Source organism: Lampetra planeri, unplaced genomic scaffold, assembly GCF_965212315.1.
Source record: "Lampetra planeri unplaced genomic scaffold, kcLamPlan1.2.h2 scaffold_883, whole genome shotgun sequence".
Taxonomy (NCBI): domain Eukaryota; kingdom Metazoa; phylum Chordata; class Hyperoartia; order Petromyzontiformes; family Petromyzontidae; genus Lampetra; species Lampetra planeri.
In genome coordinates, this window is record NW_027615705.1 from 20,538 (window position 1) to 36,154 (window position 15,617).

The 15,617-nt window shown below is 41.9% G+C and overlaps 2 protein-coding genes across 2 annotated transcripts; one reads left to right on the top strand and one right to left on the bottom strand.

Annotated features, from left to right (window-relative positions):
• The first annotated feature begins 556 nt into the window (after positions 1-556).
• LOC144742166 (high-affinity choline transporter 1-like) lies at positions 557-8,677 on the top strand. Its single transcript, XM_078624650.1, is given in 9 exon segments — positions 557-740; positions 1,151-1,264; positions 3,465-3,628; positions 4,914-4,995; positions 4,998-5,062; positions 5,172-5,315; positions 6,502-6,655; positions 7,839-8,056; positions 8,132-8,677. Coding segments are annotated over 9 exon segments (1,671 nt in total).
• Positions 8,678-13,043: 4,366 nt separating this feature from the next.
• LOC144742167 (high affinity choline transporter 1-like) lies at positions 13,044-14,694 on the bottom strand. The gene is given in 5 exon segments (XM_078624651.1): positions 13,044-13,284; positions 13,286-13,569; positions 13,822-14,016; positions 14,018-14,040; positions 14,550-14,694. Coding segments are annotated over 5 exon segments (888 nt in total).
• Positions 14,695-15,617: the final 923 nt, after the last annotated feature.

Genomic DNA, 15,617 nt, shown 5'->3' on the forward strand with positions numbered 1-15,617 from the left:
CCAGATTGTCGTTACTCTTTACATAACAGTATTTTATGTATTGTCAGACAGCACTGAGGTGGAAGTTGCACGCGTGCACACACACACACACACACACACACACACACACACACACACACACACACACACACACATCCTCTTACACACTCTGGAACATGTAATTGGCATTAGATTAAAGCCTGTGTATCCGAGCTGGTGCTCATGATCAGCTCTTCGTGGCGGCATGGGGGAATAAAACGGAAATGTGGCGCACACGGAGGTGCGTTTGTTTTCTGCTCAGTTCCAGCCGCCTCCACTGGGGGAGTTCTTCTTCCGGAGTGTGAATGCGGCAGGCCGGCCGGCTGGGGGGGCGGGGAGAGGAAGGAGGGTGGCGGGGGCCTTTAGAGGTGGGAGGGAGAGAGGGGGAGGGGGAGAGAGAGAGAGAGAGAGAGAGAGAGAAGAGAGGAGAGAGAGAGAGGGGAGAGGAGAGAGAGAGAGAGAGAGAGGGAGAGAGGGAGCTGGGTATGAAGGCTATTGTTTCATCCAGGCGCACCGGCAGACTCTCTCCAGCTCCATCATGGCTCTCAACATCCCCGGCGTGACCGTGATGCTGTTCTTCTACCTGCTGGTCCTCGGGATCGGCATCTGGGCGTCCATCAAGTCGAGAAAGGAGGCTCAGAAAGGACAGGGCGACGTGACGGAGATGGCTCTGCTGGGAAACCGAGGCATCAACCTGGTGGTCGGCATCTTCACCATGACAGGCGAGTACAAGGACGTCTGAAAGAACACCGAAGAACACGGCGTCCTCCGGCAAAAAAAAAAAAAAACATCGGATTTTTGTGTCTATGCTGGCGCAGATTTTTTTTTTTTTTTTTTTTTTACCGGAAATAGAGGGTTATCTTTTCTTCGTTTTTCTTTTTGAAAATACGCAGCGTTTTATTGTAACGTACGTATGTGGACGCGTGAGATGAAAAAAAAAAAAAAAAACACGTCACGGATGAAGGAAGTAATATACGTATATATATATATTATATATATATATATATATGTACATGTATGTATGTTTGTGTGTACATATCCTCTGTCATATTTTCTGCCCATGTGACCTTGGAAGGAAGCGGCTCGTGGCGCTACATGTGCACTAACAGTGATTTGTCATTGTGTCGAGCAGCCACATGGGTCGGAGGAGGATTCATCGTGGGCACAGCCGAGGCGGTGTACAACCCCTCCATGGGGCTGATCTGGGCCGTCATGCCGGTGGCAGCCACATTGTGCTTCATCATTGGTGAGACATTGTTTGAAGGGTGACAGGGTCATTTCCACTGGAGAGGATGAGTCTTCATGGGGAAATGTCTGTCGGTGTGTGTGCGTGTGTGTGTGTGTGAGAGAGATAATAACCAGCAGATGGTTGCAGAAGTGAGAAAATGTCCTCGTAAGAGACACCAACTTGCTAACAAACATTGGTGATGACATTCTGATTTAATTAAGCTGACTAATGCTACTACTACTACTAATCATAGTAACAGTGATAATCATAGTGTCTCAAGCTAACTGGGGACTCAGAGGTTTAACAAAAACATGGATAACGAAAAATAAAATATGAGTTTTGAGAAGGGATTTGAATCGGGCAGATTAGCGCTTTATGACTGTATTATTGTTTAATTGTTGTCTCATTATTATGATTAGTTTGACCTATATAGAAGTCCATTTAAATCAAATGAGACAAATGTCAGAACATTTACATTGACATTTACCTTTATGCATAGAAACACCCGAAACTGAAACTGATTATCAAAGTAGCTGGTACGTAATTAGTTGGTTACATCAAGCTATGATGCTTGTGAATATATGGAATTAAAGTGACATTGGGTGAGAACATTCTGGGCCAAGGATTGTACCGGGGACCCTAAAGACAACCAATGAAGACAATGAAGAAGCAGATGATGATACGAAAATATTGTTGCTAAGAAGTTCCATTCCTAGATGGATGAGCTGATGCTGGATACTGAACTATTTTGGACGTTACAGCCCATTGTTACAGCTGTTCAAAGCCATGAAGATGCTTCAGTCTGGGTTTCGTTTCATCTACCAGAGCATGAGCAACATTTTTTAGTTATCTGTTTAATGTCATGAACCACTGCACAATTCATTGGCATTTTGCTGACGCAGTAAAAGGAACATTGAAGGAAATGGATGGTTAATGACAGTTAAAACATATGTAGAATAAGCAAAAAGCATTACAGCTTTTGTACATTATGCCATGCAATAGGTGGCTATTGTTGCCGTGGTTACCATGAACCATGGCAACGACCCTTAAGTATCTCCTCCAAGCTGTTTGATTTGCTTTCTCTTTCCAATGTTTCTTCCTTTTCCCCTCAAAACTGAAAGGACCAAGGATGGAGAACATTTTAGGCCTTAGAAACCTCTCATAACATCATTTAGTTGGAGGATTATTGAACACATTCACAAATTATTGGAATTGCTGAAGGTGTAATTCCATCTGATATGTTGCAGTCACTCTAATTACAGGCATACTGACGACTGAAAGTATGGGGAAGAAGGAAACAAACCCAAATGAGTAGGAATATTCAAAACATTCAAGAAGCACCATCACCACCATCGCATACCAGTCGGAACACAAGGGACCCATCCAAGGGCTGGACCAGAACATGACCCGGATTCAGTCAGTGCTACGAGGCTGATTTTCGTCTTTTTGGTTTTACCCCAAATGAAAGGGTTCATCAGAGGAGCAGTGGCTATTTTCGGAGATCTCAGACTTCTTAACTGCTCTGGCAGAGCTGAACGTTCAAACCTGAAATAGTTGTTATGGCAGCAGCATGGTGTGTATCTGTGTGTGTGTGTAGCTTCAGATATGAAAGTAGTGCAGAGAGTTTTGATTGAGAGGACAGGATGTGATACTGCTAGTAGTTGTGTGTTGGTGTGAAACGGCGTCATTCTCTGTTACAGTGGAAACTACACCAACACTTCTCAGTGTTTCAGCACCCTGGGGAATGCAGGGTGAAATTTAGGTTCTTGCTCAGACCAGGAGCTTTCCTATGGGTTGGGGCAGGGGGCGTTATTGTTTACATTTGTCTGTAACTGTCTGTGTGTGTGTGTGTGTGTGTGTGTGTGTGTCTGTATTTGCTATTCTTTTGTTACGAACAAAGCTAAGTAACCATGTGGACATACTGTATGACAGGTTCATGGAAATCGTTACAGTTTCATCTTCTGATGAATGCTGAGTGACTGGTCACCCTGCGTTCTTGTTGGTCAAAGAGGAGAGATTAGAAAAGAAAAACAACATTCCTTCCGCACATGAACATCACATGAGAAAAGAAAAGATTTATCCTCTTACGCTCTGATGAATGTGTTTCTACTTTCAGGGCAGTTGATTTCTTATATAGTTTTCTACTTCATCCAACTCTGAAGCAGACTCAAATGCTTCTAAACCTAAATATTTCCTTTTTCTTTTTCCCCTTACTCAGGTGGTTTGTTCTTTGCCGAGCCAATGAGAAACAACAAGTATGTGACCATGATGGATCCTTTCCAGATCAAATATGGAAAAGTACCAACGGCTGCTCTGTCACTGGCTTCACTCGTATCAGAGATTATGTGGGTGACAGGAACACTTATAGGATTAGGTAAGAATGTGGCTATATGCAACTCTGTCAGTGTGCATGAGTGTGTGATGCACTTGATACTTGGACGTTGACCCGGCAGCGGAACAGCTGTTGATCATGAAGGGGCTGGAACTTGAGCTTTGGTCTGCACGAGAGCTCAGATCACACAGGCGACCGCAAGAGTGATGGATCTCAATGTGATCAATGTTACTGGGTTTGTTATATAAGCACGATCAGTACTACATCCATCTCTGTCCCAACCAGAGGACAGATAAAAAATAATAGTATCATAAAAGTAGTATCGATAAAACCTGACGACTCTTCAATTAATCTACAATGATCGTAACAGAGCTCTCATGACCAGAGTTTCAACAAATCGACAGATTTGACAGGCGTGAAAATGAGTTATTTGTAGCGCGAAACCGGAGTTTCCCTCCCGGGAGTAAGTCATTTTTGAGTCTTCCCCGTTGACAGTTGGACCAACCGACGGATGCAAAGGTCGAAATGTCTGACATGTGGTTGTCGCGTTATGTCACAGTGAACTGACTTAAAAATAGACAAGTTGTCATGAAATCCATGAAGGAACACACAAATGACCTAACTGCAAAGGCTCTTTGGAATATGAACTCTGTGAAGCGTTTGTTGCCTTGACTCCCTCTCTCCTCCTGTCCTGTCTTCCCTTCCTTTACTCACATCGCTCGAGGAGATGGGGCGAGCAAAAGGAATTCAGGGATTTACGAGAGCTGTACTTTTTATGACGTTTTTGGTTCTGCTGTGTACTTCCCAGCAGTAATTAGTGTTGTTTTAACGTTGATACGGCAGAAAGACGGAACGAGCGCACACTGGTTTCCCAAGAGAAGTATCAGGTTGGCTGATCTGTCTGTCTTAGAATTCCCAGTCCGGTTCCTTCTCCGTTTGCGCTTCAGCTCCAACAGACTGTCCCTGTGAGTTCAGTGTAACCAAAGGTCCTGTAAGTTGAGATGGTAGTTTGTTGAAGTTGATTACATAATCTGTAAAATTCAATCAAATAATTCAATTTAAAGAATCCAATTAAGTGTTTTGTGTGTTCTACTGAGCTTTGTGTCTTGTACGCACACTTTCTGCCTTCGTTTTAATGTTCCACCGATTCAGGTTTTGTTCTTGTGATGCATTTCATGACACGTATTTCTCTGGGTGTGATACTAAACAGATTACAGTATGATTATTATTAGTAGTACTTTGTCTTTTACTGTGGGGTGGGAAATGGAAATTGAAATGTTACGTTGCTCCATCATCTGAAGTACAAACACCAAACATGTTTGTGATATTTATCAGGTGTTTACGATGAGCGTGATCCTGGATTTATCCTACACCGTGAGCATCTGGATCTCTGCTGCTGTGGCCATCACATACACGTTGATGGGGGTCTCTACTCCGTGGCCTACACTGATATTATTCAACTCATTCTCATATTCATCAGTTTGGTAAGTTAGTGTGCTGAATAAACCAGTAAATGTGCTGTGCCCCCGTTGTGAGAATGAATTCTTTCTGTTGTCTTGAATTCCCTGAAGGTCATTGTGTTTGAACTTACAGTGGATGTGTGTTCCCTTCGCCCTGATGAGTCCTGCCGTATTGGACATCACGGAGACGGCGTACAACAATACCTTACAGCCTCCGTGGGTTGGCACTCTGGAGGCAGACAGAACCTGGAGGTGGATCGATAACTTTCTACTGCTGGTGAGCACTCTCAGGAAACCCACAAAAAAGTCACAACAAGACTTTAGTGAGGAGAGGACGTCCTCTGTTCCCATCATTGCTTTTTGAAAGTCAACTTAGAGGACTGTACCATATTTAAAACATACTTAAAATACACAACTATACCATATTTAAAACTGCATTTATCACCAAAAGGTGGCACAAATGGTCCAGGTCCTGGCATTTAAGAATTTTGGAATGTAGAAATCTGTGTGCGTCAGCTTGGTGTGTTGTGATGCGCAATTATTAATAATTAGGAGTAATTAGGAGTCTCACCGCCAGAGTAAAGTTGTTTAAGGACCAAACACGGCAATATGGATCCGTTACGTATATTCAGGGAATAAACGTGACAGCATTATTACTAGAAGGATGAGAAGATGAGTGTGCCGGCACAGCAGAGCCCTGAACAGGACCGTTGCCCACGACCGCAATCATTCCTAACAATTACTTTTGCATTCCATAGATTTTGGGTGTTTCCCTCTCGGAAACTGTAATGATAGAGGAATGTCGAGGCATATGTAATACTGCAGTGGCCATTGCCAGATTCCTCCCTTTAGCATTCTGAAGACCTCATTTGTTGTCTCTGTCCTTTAATATAGCCAGCCAGCTCGTGATCAACTGTTTATTTGACGTTGCCTATGCTCCAGGCATCCAAGCTCATTGCTTCAATATTTGTCACTGTTTAGAGGTCAGAGTACTGCCATGCTGTACCTCCCTGTAGTGTTTGGTCATCAGATTACATCTAACCATTTCTGCCCAGTCTTTTAAGTTTGTCAAATCTCCTGCAGTGCTAGGACCTGGATCCTTTTGGGGCATGTTATAAATCCCCTTTCTGTGAACTTCCTTCCTTCTTTGCATGCCTGTGGTTTGAGGGATCCCAGCTACTGTTTTTTTCCATCTTGCCATCGCAACCCTGTGCTCTTAGGCTTTATCAATGCAAAGCAGATGCTGACCTGTGGATGTCTGGACTGTATCTAGTCACTCGACACCTTTTTTTCTTCATGCTCTCTATGCATCCAGGACTTGCTTCCACCTGCTGGTTGCAGTAGCTTGGTGGAAACAGCACACACTTTTTAGTCCTTGTTCTTGAGTGTAAAACTTGAAAGAAAAAACTTAAATCATTCATCATAGATTGGCCTTTTTTTTGTCTGTCTTTCCTTCCTCAAAGGGATTGGGGAACTTGGGGCTTCAGAATTTCCACCAGAGGACGCTGTCTGCCTCGTCCTCAGCGACAGCAAAGATCACTTGCTTTGCTGCGGCCTTCATCGTTCCCACACTTGGCGTTCCTCCTATTCTTCTCGGTGCAGTGGCGGCGTCAACAGGTGCGAGTGCTACCTTTACAGGACCGAGTCTGTCTGACAAAGTTTCATGCTGATTGATGTCATGAGGAGAATCAGGAAAGTTGCTGCACATGATCCACACGCAGGCGCTTCCATAGCCGTAGGCTGTTGGGCATAGAATGTAAGTAGAGACAGTGAAGGGATCACTTCCTTGTTTCTGGTAAACACAATTTGGCCCAGTGCTCCCCCTTTCAACCAAAGTCAACAAAGGCTTGATTATCTGCTAGATTTAAAGTGGTGTGTGATGACCGAAAGAAACATTTAACATATTCAATACTTCAAATTAGGAATCTTGTTGTGGAAAGTCAAGCATTCACTGGGATTGTGGACTGTCACAAGGAACGTTGAATTATCATGAGTTTACTAAAGAAGAAAGCACAGCAAACACGGTTAACATGACACGTTAGGAGAGATGGATGTAAGAAATGGGACCGACATGTGACTCTGTGGCAGCAACATGGAACTTTGAAACAACTTTTTCCGTGAATTAGATTTGTTTTGTCTCCATGGATTTTCAGTTCAAAGTTGCTCAAAAACCACCTTCATCAATATTTCATGTGCCTTGTCCACCCTGTTCCCGCTCGAGCGTGCAAGATATTGAAGATACTGATCTGTTTGTGTGTGTGTGTGTGTGTGTGTGTGTGTGTGCTGTGTTGGTCATCCCAATGCACACCACACACTATTAGATGTGTCATTATCTGCTGCCATGTGTGGGATCACGCACGTTTTCTAAATGGGTCAAGATAAAAAATGTTTAAAAATGCTTCAGTCTACCAGACCTCACAGGACTGGTCGTGAATCAATGTTAGCAAATGGAACTGGACTCCAGAGGATGTAACGCTAGTTAAGCCCGAGTGGTTGTCTGTTTCATATCCGATCCTTAATCACTACGCAGTCCTCAGACAATGTCACCCACACAAGATGGCAGCCTCTACAATGTATAGAAGAAGTAAAAAGCCACGTATTGTAAAAGCCACGTTTCGACTTGAATGGACCTGAACAGATGAAGAGGTGTCTGATGTCTCCATGCTTTGATATAACAAACATTTCAGAGCCTTTAGGGGGCAGAAGAATTCAAGTGAAGTTGTTTAACGTCTGTGGACAATAACTGAACGTACAACATATTTCAGTCTAAATCTTTACATGTCATCTGTCTCTTCCTCAGACTGGAACATGACGTCCTATGGTTCTCCGTCTCCCTTTGAACGAAAGGAGACGGGGCTCATTCTGCCCATCGTCCTGCAGCACCTGACCCCGACTTACATCTCCATCATTGGTATTGGTGCCGTGGCTGCTGCTGTGATGTCCTCCACTGATTCTGCCCTGTTGTCTGCAGCCTCCATCTTCACCTCCAATATTTACAAGACTGTCCTGAGGAGTCAGGTCAGGGGGAATACTCTTTTATTCTCAGGGGAAATCATCTTGAGAACTCAGGAGAGTTTGCTTTCTTCCCCACAGGCGTCGGAGCAGGAGATCCAGTGGGTGATCCGGCTCTCCGTGGTGGTGGTGGGCTTGGCGGGAACATCTCTCACCTTCCTGGACAACAGCGTACTGATGATTTGGTTGCTTCGATCGGATCTCACGTACACCCTCATGCTCCCGCAGCTCGTCTGCGTCCTCTTCTTCAGCATTTCTAACGGCTACGGGGCAATTCTGGGCTGCGTGACGGGCATGCTGTTGAGGGTGCTGTGTGGGGAGCCGCTGCTGGGGATACCACCCATAATTCGTTTCCCAGGATGCACTCTGGTGAATGGCGTTTACATCCAGCATTCCCCAATCAGAACCATCTGCATGCTCTCGGCTGTGGTGGCCATCTTGTTTTTCTCCTACCTGGCGTCTCTGCTCTTTAGCAGAGGCCTGATTCCTGACAAATGGGATGTTTTTAACGTGAAAGCTCAGGAATCATCACAGGCTGGCACCAAATATGAAGCCAAAGGTGAGAACTTTTCAGATCAAACTGAAGCCAATGATGTTTGTGAACCAATGTTAGAATCAGCATGTTAAGGACAGACTACACAGTGAATTGAAGACGAAATATGGAATTTTATATGTTTCTTAAGATGTACAGACTGGTTTAAGAACAAATATATGCAACATGTAAGGAAGCACTTTTTTTTATTATCAACAAATGGAAATGATAACAGATATGCTCTTTGTTTTAAGAGCTTTGCATTTTCTCTGCAATTTTATGCAGCAGTGATCTTTGCAAGTATGGACATTTAAGAATATGGAGCCTATGGGCACAGACAAGGGGAAAGCCAGAAATGCAGTGTTCATAGTTTTTCAGTGATGTCTCTCTCCACAAGTGCTGCTGTTAGTTGGAAACTAAACCGGGGGCTCAGATGCAGAAAACTGTGTGTACGCACAAAGCAAAAATGTGATTGTCTTCATCAAATGTATTTTATAAATCATAGTCGCTGTGATTTATAAAATATACAAGAAATATACTGGTTTCCTTTCCACATCTCATAAGCAGTGAATAATCACTCCCTCAGTTAATCATTTGCATATAAAACTTGCTTCTATCACTGGTCATGGCAATGAAAAGAGCAATGAAGAAGAACATACTTTCCTTTTGAATGTGAAATAATTGGACAACCTGATAAAAGGAAATGTGGTTTATTGTATAGAAAAGAATAAAATGGTCTGGATTGAAAAAAAAAAAAGTCATGGACACTAACATCATGTCAAGTTCAGGAAAAAAAATGTTGTGCACCAAAGATGGTTCTTACAAACTGTGCCAGTTGTTTGGAATGGTTGCATATCCTCAGTGACTCAAAATGAGGTGTGGCAATGGTCGAACCCTGTGACACAGATGCAGGAAATGACTGTATGTCAAGTGGAATGTCTTAAACTCCTGAGAAAAAGGACAGAAGTGAAGAAGAAACAAAATCTTCAGTATTACAAAAAAACAAAAGAAAAAAAAAAGAAAAGTAAATGGGACCATTACTGCAATGATTTACACAACCGACAATAATGGTAAAAGGCCTGATAAATAATTTACATTTCATTTTGTGAGCACTAACCTGTAGTAATTTAAGTGAGTGTGTATTAAAATATATTCCAAAAAAGATAATGATAAGAAATGCCATCTGTGTCTTATCGCTTTTTTGTTATGTGAAATTCTGTCTTGCTTTATTTTCAATTTGCACTTCATTTGGGTTTTTTAAAGACACGTGTGTCTTCTTTGAAGTAAGCTTGAGGTACGTATGCTCTCACCGAATCTGTTCATAAATGTTTTGGGGGAGTAAATTATGTATACTATGTACAGCCATTGGGTTGGTTTCTGCCTTTACTTTCCTTATGTTCTTACAAAATCGAATTAGTAATTATTAAAATTGTAATTTGAGTCAGATACCCCAATCCCAGCCTGTACTTTCTTCAGCAATTCAAAATCAAAATGAATGGCTAATGGTAAAAACAATGCCTGTGAAGTTCGTAAAATTGCTGCAGTAACCAGGTTTAATTTGTGGACTTTCCCTCAAGCACTTGCCCGGCAGGCATCAGATGTGCAGATTGTGACCTAATTCTAAAATTAGATACCTACTTTCCATCACGAGGCTGGGCAGAAAGGATTAGTACGAGGTTATGCTGATGAGAACAATATAAAGTTTTTACAAATGAATGTATGTAAAATATTCATCAATATGCAAATAAATCTGGGAGTAATATGTGATGGAATTAAACCCAACCATTTACTTAAGATGCACCTGAGGCGGTATGACCTTGCAGTGCATGTTGATGCACTAAAATAAACTCTGCTTGAAAAATTCAACATGAGACTGGCATGCAGGGCCGAGACAGATGTCCCCAGCTGGCCTCCTAATCTGAGTCAAGCAACAATATATCAGGGTGGTATTATATAGGAGTTGGCAGGTCGTCTGTTTGCCAACAGCTCTAGTGGAACAATGGCCCCAGAGGAACAGATAAATGTCTTCTAAAATAACAACACATGTAAGTGTTGCTGTTTGAAGGACACCACGCTTCCTGTTCTTTGCCCTTCACACGTTACAAGGTTGAGACGGGAAAAAATCCAGGTGTTCGAAAAAAATATTAGTATTTTAGGTTTTCTGCAAACCAAGATAATATATAATATATGTTTATATTACATTTTTTCTTTTGTTAAATTTGCAGAAATGTACAGCAACATTTTATTCTGAGAACTGACCTCAAAGTAAACCTCCAATGCTGTTTTGCAGTAAATACACATAGTAGATTTAAATGTCCGTTCTTGACTATGGTCTCGCCGTAAAAGAATGACTCCATAACCATAGCTCAAAGAAGTACTACTGTATATGCGGAACATGAATACAACATAGTGTTCTCAGTTACTCTGCACTGACACCAAGTGGCCAGAAGTGGAAACTGTCTAAGTCAAAACACTGAGGAGTACCATTGTGGACATTGATAGTGTGTGTGCGTGTGTGTGCGTGTGTGTGAACTGTCTATAAATAGTCATGTTCAACTTATCTTAAAGGAATATTTTTTTCAAATGAGAGGACAGTTTACAAAAGGAATGTTGTGCTGCATTGAAGACTTTAGACGAGAATGAGAAACACATTCGAGCAATGTGAAGTAAAAGCTGTTGGATATGTATCACTGAAATTTAATTCCTTCAAGTAATCATTCAGTCCATTCGTGTTTCTTAAAATTTATCATTTCAGAATAAAAGACTTTAAATGTCATTTGGGATATAGAAAAAAATAGTACTAGTAGTAGTAGTGGTGGTGGTGGTGGTGGTCAAACACACAGTACTGCCTCCCAAATATCCAGCGAACACCATTCCGGCCACCCCCGCAGCTATATATGAAATATTTACCGGAAACGACTGAAAATGGCGTCATGTCAATGGACAGACCGACGAGTTGTCGTTTCCCCTCCTCCTCCTCCTCCTCCTCCTCAACTGGTCGTGTCCTTCAACCCGTGTGTGAGGTGGGTGTGTGGAAAGTTAACATTCAGACATTAAATTACACAGGGCAACACAGACCTTCGTGTGAATGTTCAAAACAATATGTAACTGTCAGAAATCCTAAGATGACGTCGTTTTGCAAGCTAATGTTACGCTAATGCGTATTTCCGAACAAATAAAGTAATTGAAAAAAGTTTCAATGACAGTGTGTTGCAGCATGTTATATCCCTTTTTTAAATATCAAATAAATTCTTATTTTGTGTCTCAATTGTTCTTACATAACATAAAAAAGACACACAGAAAAAACAACAACTCCAAAACAAAAACAAAAAGTTTAACGCCAAGAAAACTAGCAGCATGCTACTCAGTGATTTTAGAATGGAATGGTCTTCATGTTGTTCATGTTGATATGATTGTCCACATGTTTATATTTGCTTCCCACATGGAATACATTGATATGATGATGAGTTGGAACATCACGGTCTGCAAAGCATTGTGTGTGTGTTTGTGTGTGTGAGAGAGAGAGTGAGAGAGAGAGAGAGAGAGAGAGAGAGAGAGAGAGAGAAAGAGAAAGAAAGCATGTGAAGGCATCACCATTGTTTTGGTATGACTCTGGGATGGCAGGTGTTTTCAGAGGTGGGGTTGTCGGCGTGGTGTGAATTATCTGTTTTCAAAATGTGGCCAAGACCCATGAGCTGATCGTGGACTTCAGGAGGGCCTTTACCAGGATGTATTCAAGTTCCAGCCAGGTCAGACACGCAATTCCATTTCATGCTGAGTGTGCTGAGATACATAGCTACATGTATTACATACTTGAAGTTTGAAAGACTGAGAATAAAATGCAAAGAAAGCATTAGAAATTATGTGAACAATAAAGGAAAATGCCAGCAGGTGGCGCCAAAAACGTAGTTACACTCACCCGAATCTCACATGTCTTAAGCCACCCCAGAGGACAACAAATAAAAACCTGCAGACCGAAGCACTCTACCAAAAAGTGCATAGTGTTCAAATAACCAGATGTTTGTTTTTGTTGTATGTAATAAGTGTGTTAAATGTGAAAAAACAACAACTGAAAGCAGTCAGACAGCTTGAAGCATACAGTAGTTGTATTTTTTCTACAGCAAAAACACTCAGGCAGGGTGGTAGTCAAGCTGAGGTAAGGTAAACTGTATTATCTCTGGGGGGAAATTTGTAGTAGAATCAGCACTGTGAACAATTTGTCTCCTACACACACACATACACATGTTGAAGGAGTCACATGATGCTGTTGAGGAGCCAACAGTGGCAGGGACAAAATGATATCGGAGCAAAGTGATATCTACGACCAGATGTCAGAAGCTTATACTTTGCAGAGAGAGAGGGGGGAGTGCATTCAGGATTGAGAGATTACAAAAAAGAGTTCTAAGATCAGATCCTTGTGGAACTCCACAAGCATACTTGTCTATCATGTAGAAAAATATCCTAACAACTGGAACTAATCACCTGCTGTGATACTTCATTTTGGTTGGCATCATTCAAATAGGCAGTCTCATTTTCTTTCAGCTGTGTTTCTTTTACTTTGAACACATCAAACGTGTCAGGAAGCAGGTCTTTGTTGAAAAGCACAGAAGTCAGGTAGGAGAATAACACGATGGCAATGATTGCAGACAGCATGGAGATGGTTTTAACTGGAGCATGCTGAACATAAACACCATCCTCAGAAGTGCATCCCGGGGAAATAGATAACTGCTGGCAGACCTAGTGATGGCATTCCACAAAGCAGCCTTATCATCAATCCCACCACGATTCCCATGATAGCCCCATAGCCGTTACTCAGTTTAAAGAAGAGTACACAGACAAGTTGAGGGAACAAAACAACATAGGCCACTTCAGCACCAAGAAACCATAACATCACAGTGCTGCTTTTGAAAATGGTGAACGATGTACCAGTCAGTCCCACAACCACCATGGTAACCCTGATCACCAACATGATCTCTCGGTCCGATGCCTGAAGATAAAAAAGAAGAAGCAGAAGTTAGAGGAACATGTAAATGACAGTTTAACGGGCTTTGAAATGTTATATTCACATTTCTTTGTGTGTCCACTATGGTTATTGACAACATTGAAAGTAGTCTCATTTATCTGGCATCTCTTAATTTGTCTTGACAATCTGCAATGAAGTGAAGATTTGAACTAGGAAATGGTAATTGAACCTTCTTTCTTTTCTACCACATAAAACCACACTTAGCCATCTGTTCACCTGAGGCTTTAGTATGTTCTTGTATATGTTGAAGGAGAAAATAGTGGCTGCTGAAAGCATCAAGGAGTCAGCTGATGACATCACAGCAGCGGTCACACATCCAACACCAAAAATGGAGATGTAGATGGGGGTGAGGTGTTGCAGTGAAAGAGGTAGTACGAGGGCTGCCTCTCCACGTTCAAATGGGGAGGGGAGAACCATAGGAAGTCAGATTCCAGTCTGTGACAGGGATGCAAATGATGTAAGGATGAGAATGGTCACATCTGTCATAACAGGAACAAGATGAAGAAGTTTCTAAAACAATGAGAACAGTGACTGAGGCTATTTTGGCCATACAAAATATTACGGTAGTTTAATAAGTAGTTTTTCAGGCTGTGGTCCTGCAAAGGAAAAAGAAGGTAAAACAATGGGACCTCCAATCCCATAGCCGAGAGTCCAACCCCGAACATATGACACACCTGTACAACTTACATTAGTGGGTCCACCAAAGAAATTATGCTTATTTTATAGTGTGAAAGTATGAAACAAAGAGAAAAAACAAGGACATTTCCCTCCATGTAGGATGAGTGGGATTTGTGAGCCTAGGCTGGGTGCACTTTCAATTTTTTACATCTAGACATGGTAGTGTCGTGTAGACTGGAAGTCCACCATCAACCCAGTGGAGGATGCATAGAAGTGGTAAGTGTAGAATGGCTGAAGGAGATGTGTGCATCCACACTTCTCATTACCTGTCACCGCAGCAGCTGCTCCAAACAGTATAGAGGGGATCCCTAATGCAGGTGTAATGAAAGCAGCAGATAAGCTTATGTACTTGGCTGTTGCTAGGGACGAGGCCGCCAGGGTTCTTTGGTGGAAGCTTTGCAATCCCAACATCCCCAGTGCCTGCAGAGTAAAAGATGATTCTTCATACTCTTTGAGTGAAAACTTTACAGCAATAGTTATTATCCACATAGTTTTAGATAATATCCCTGACAATGTCTGTCTTTTTTTAATTTTAAAGGTAATTAACATGGTACTTAACAATTTCACATAATCTTTGTTATGACTGTCTCGTGACATTTATTCAACATACCATGAAAAGAAAATGATCAACCATTTTCCATATGTTTTCCAGTCTCAGAAAATCTTTTGAGGTGGCAGATAAAGTGTTAATCAGCATACTGCGAATGTCTGATGTGTGGGGGGTTCATCAGGACGAAGGGAAGACACAGCCACTACAGAGAGAGATGAAAATAATGATAAACATTCGTCAACTTTAAATATCTCAGTCAAATTATTTTTTCACAGTTAATTTCTACAAAACATTCAGATCTCCATTTCTTGAAACATCCACAGACAATGTAGTTGGCCACATCCTACACAGATGTGCTCTTGCCTTCGTGCCAGCATGTAGCATTTCTGATGGTCATGCATTTCTGTCCAGTGTGGGACTAGGTTTGTCTGTCACAGGTTATGCTGACGTACAATAAATTTAAGTTAAATATCATAACATTTACATATGTAAATAGAGCAGCACAGCTCAATAAATAGTTCCAGATTAGCAACAGAAAATGAATGGACTTCAAACCATAATGAAGCTGCTAAGAAAAAATTGACAGTCCTGTGATCGCACCAGACTGATGATCACAAGCATAAGCTGTATAACGTCTGTATAGGCCACAGAGTAGAGACCCCCCATCAAAGTGTAGATAATGGTGATGGCAGCAGACATCCAGATGCATGCAGTGAAAGACAAATCCAGGATCACACTCATAGTTGCACCTGTCAAATAGAATAATACCATAAAATGTAAGACG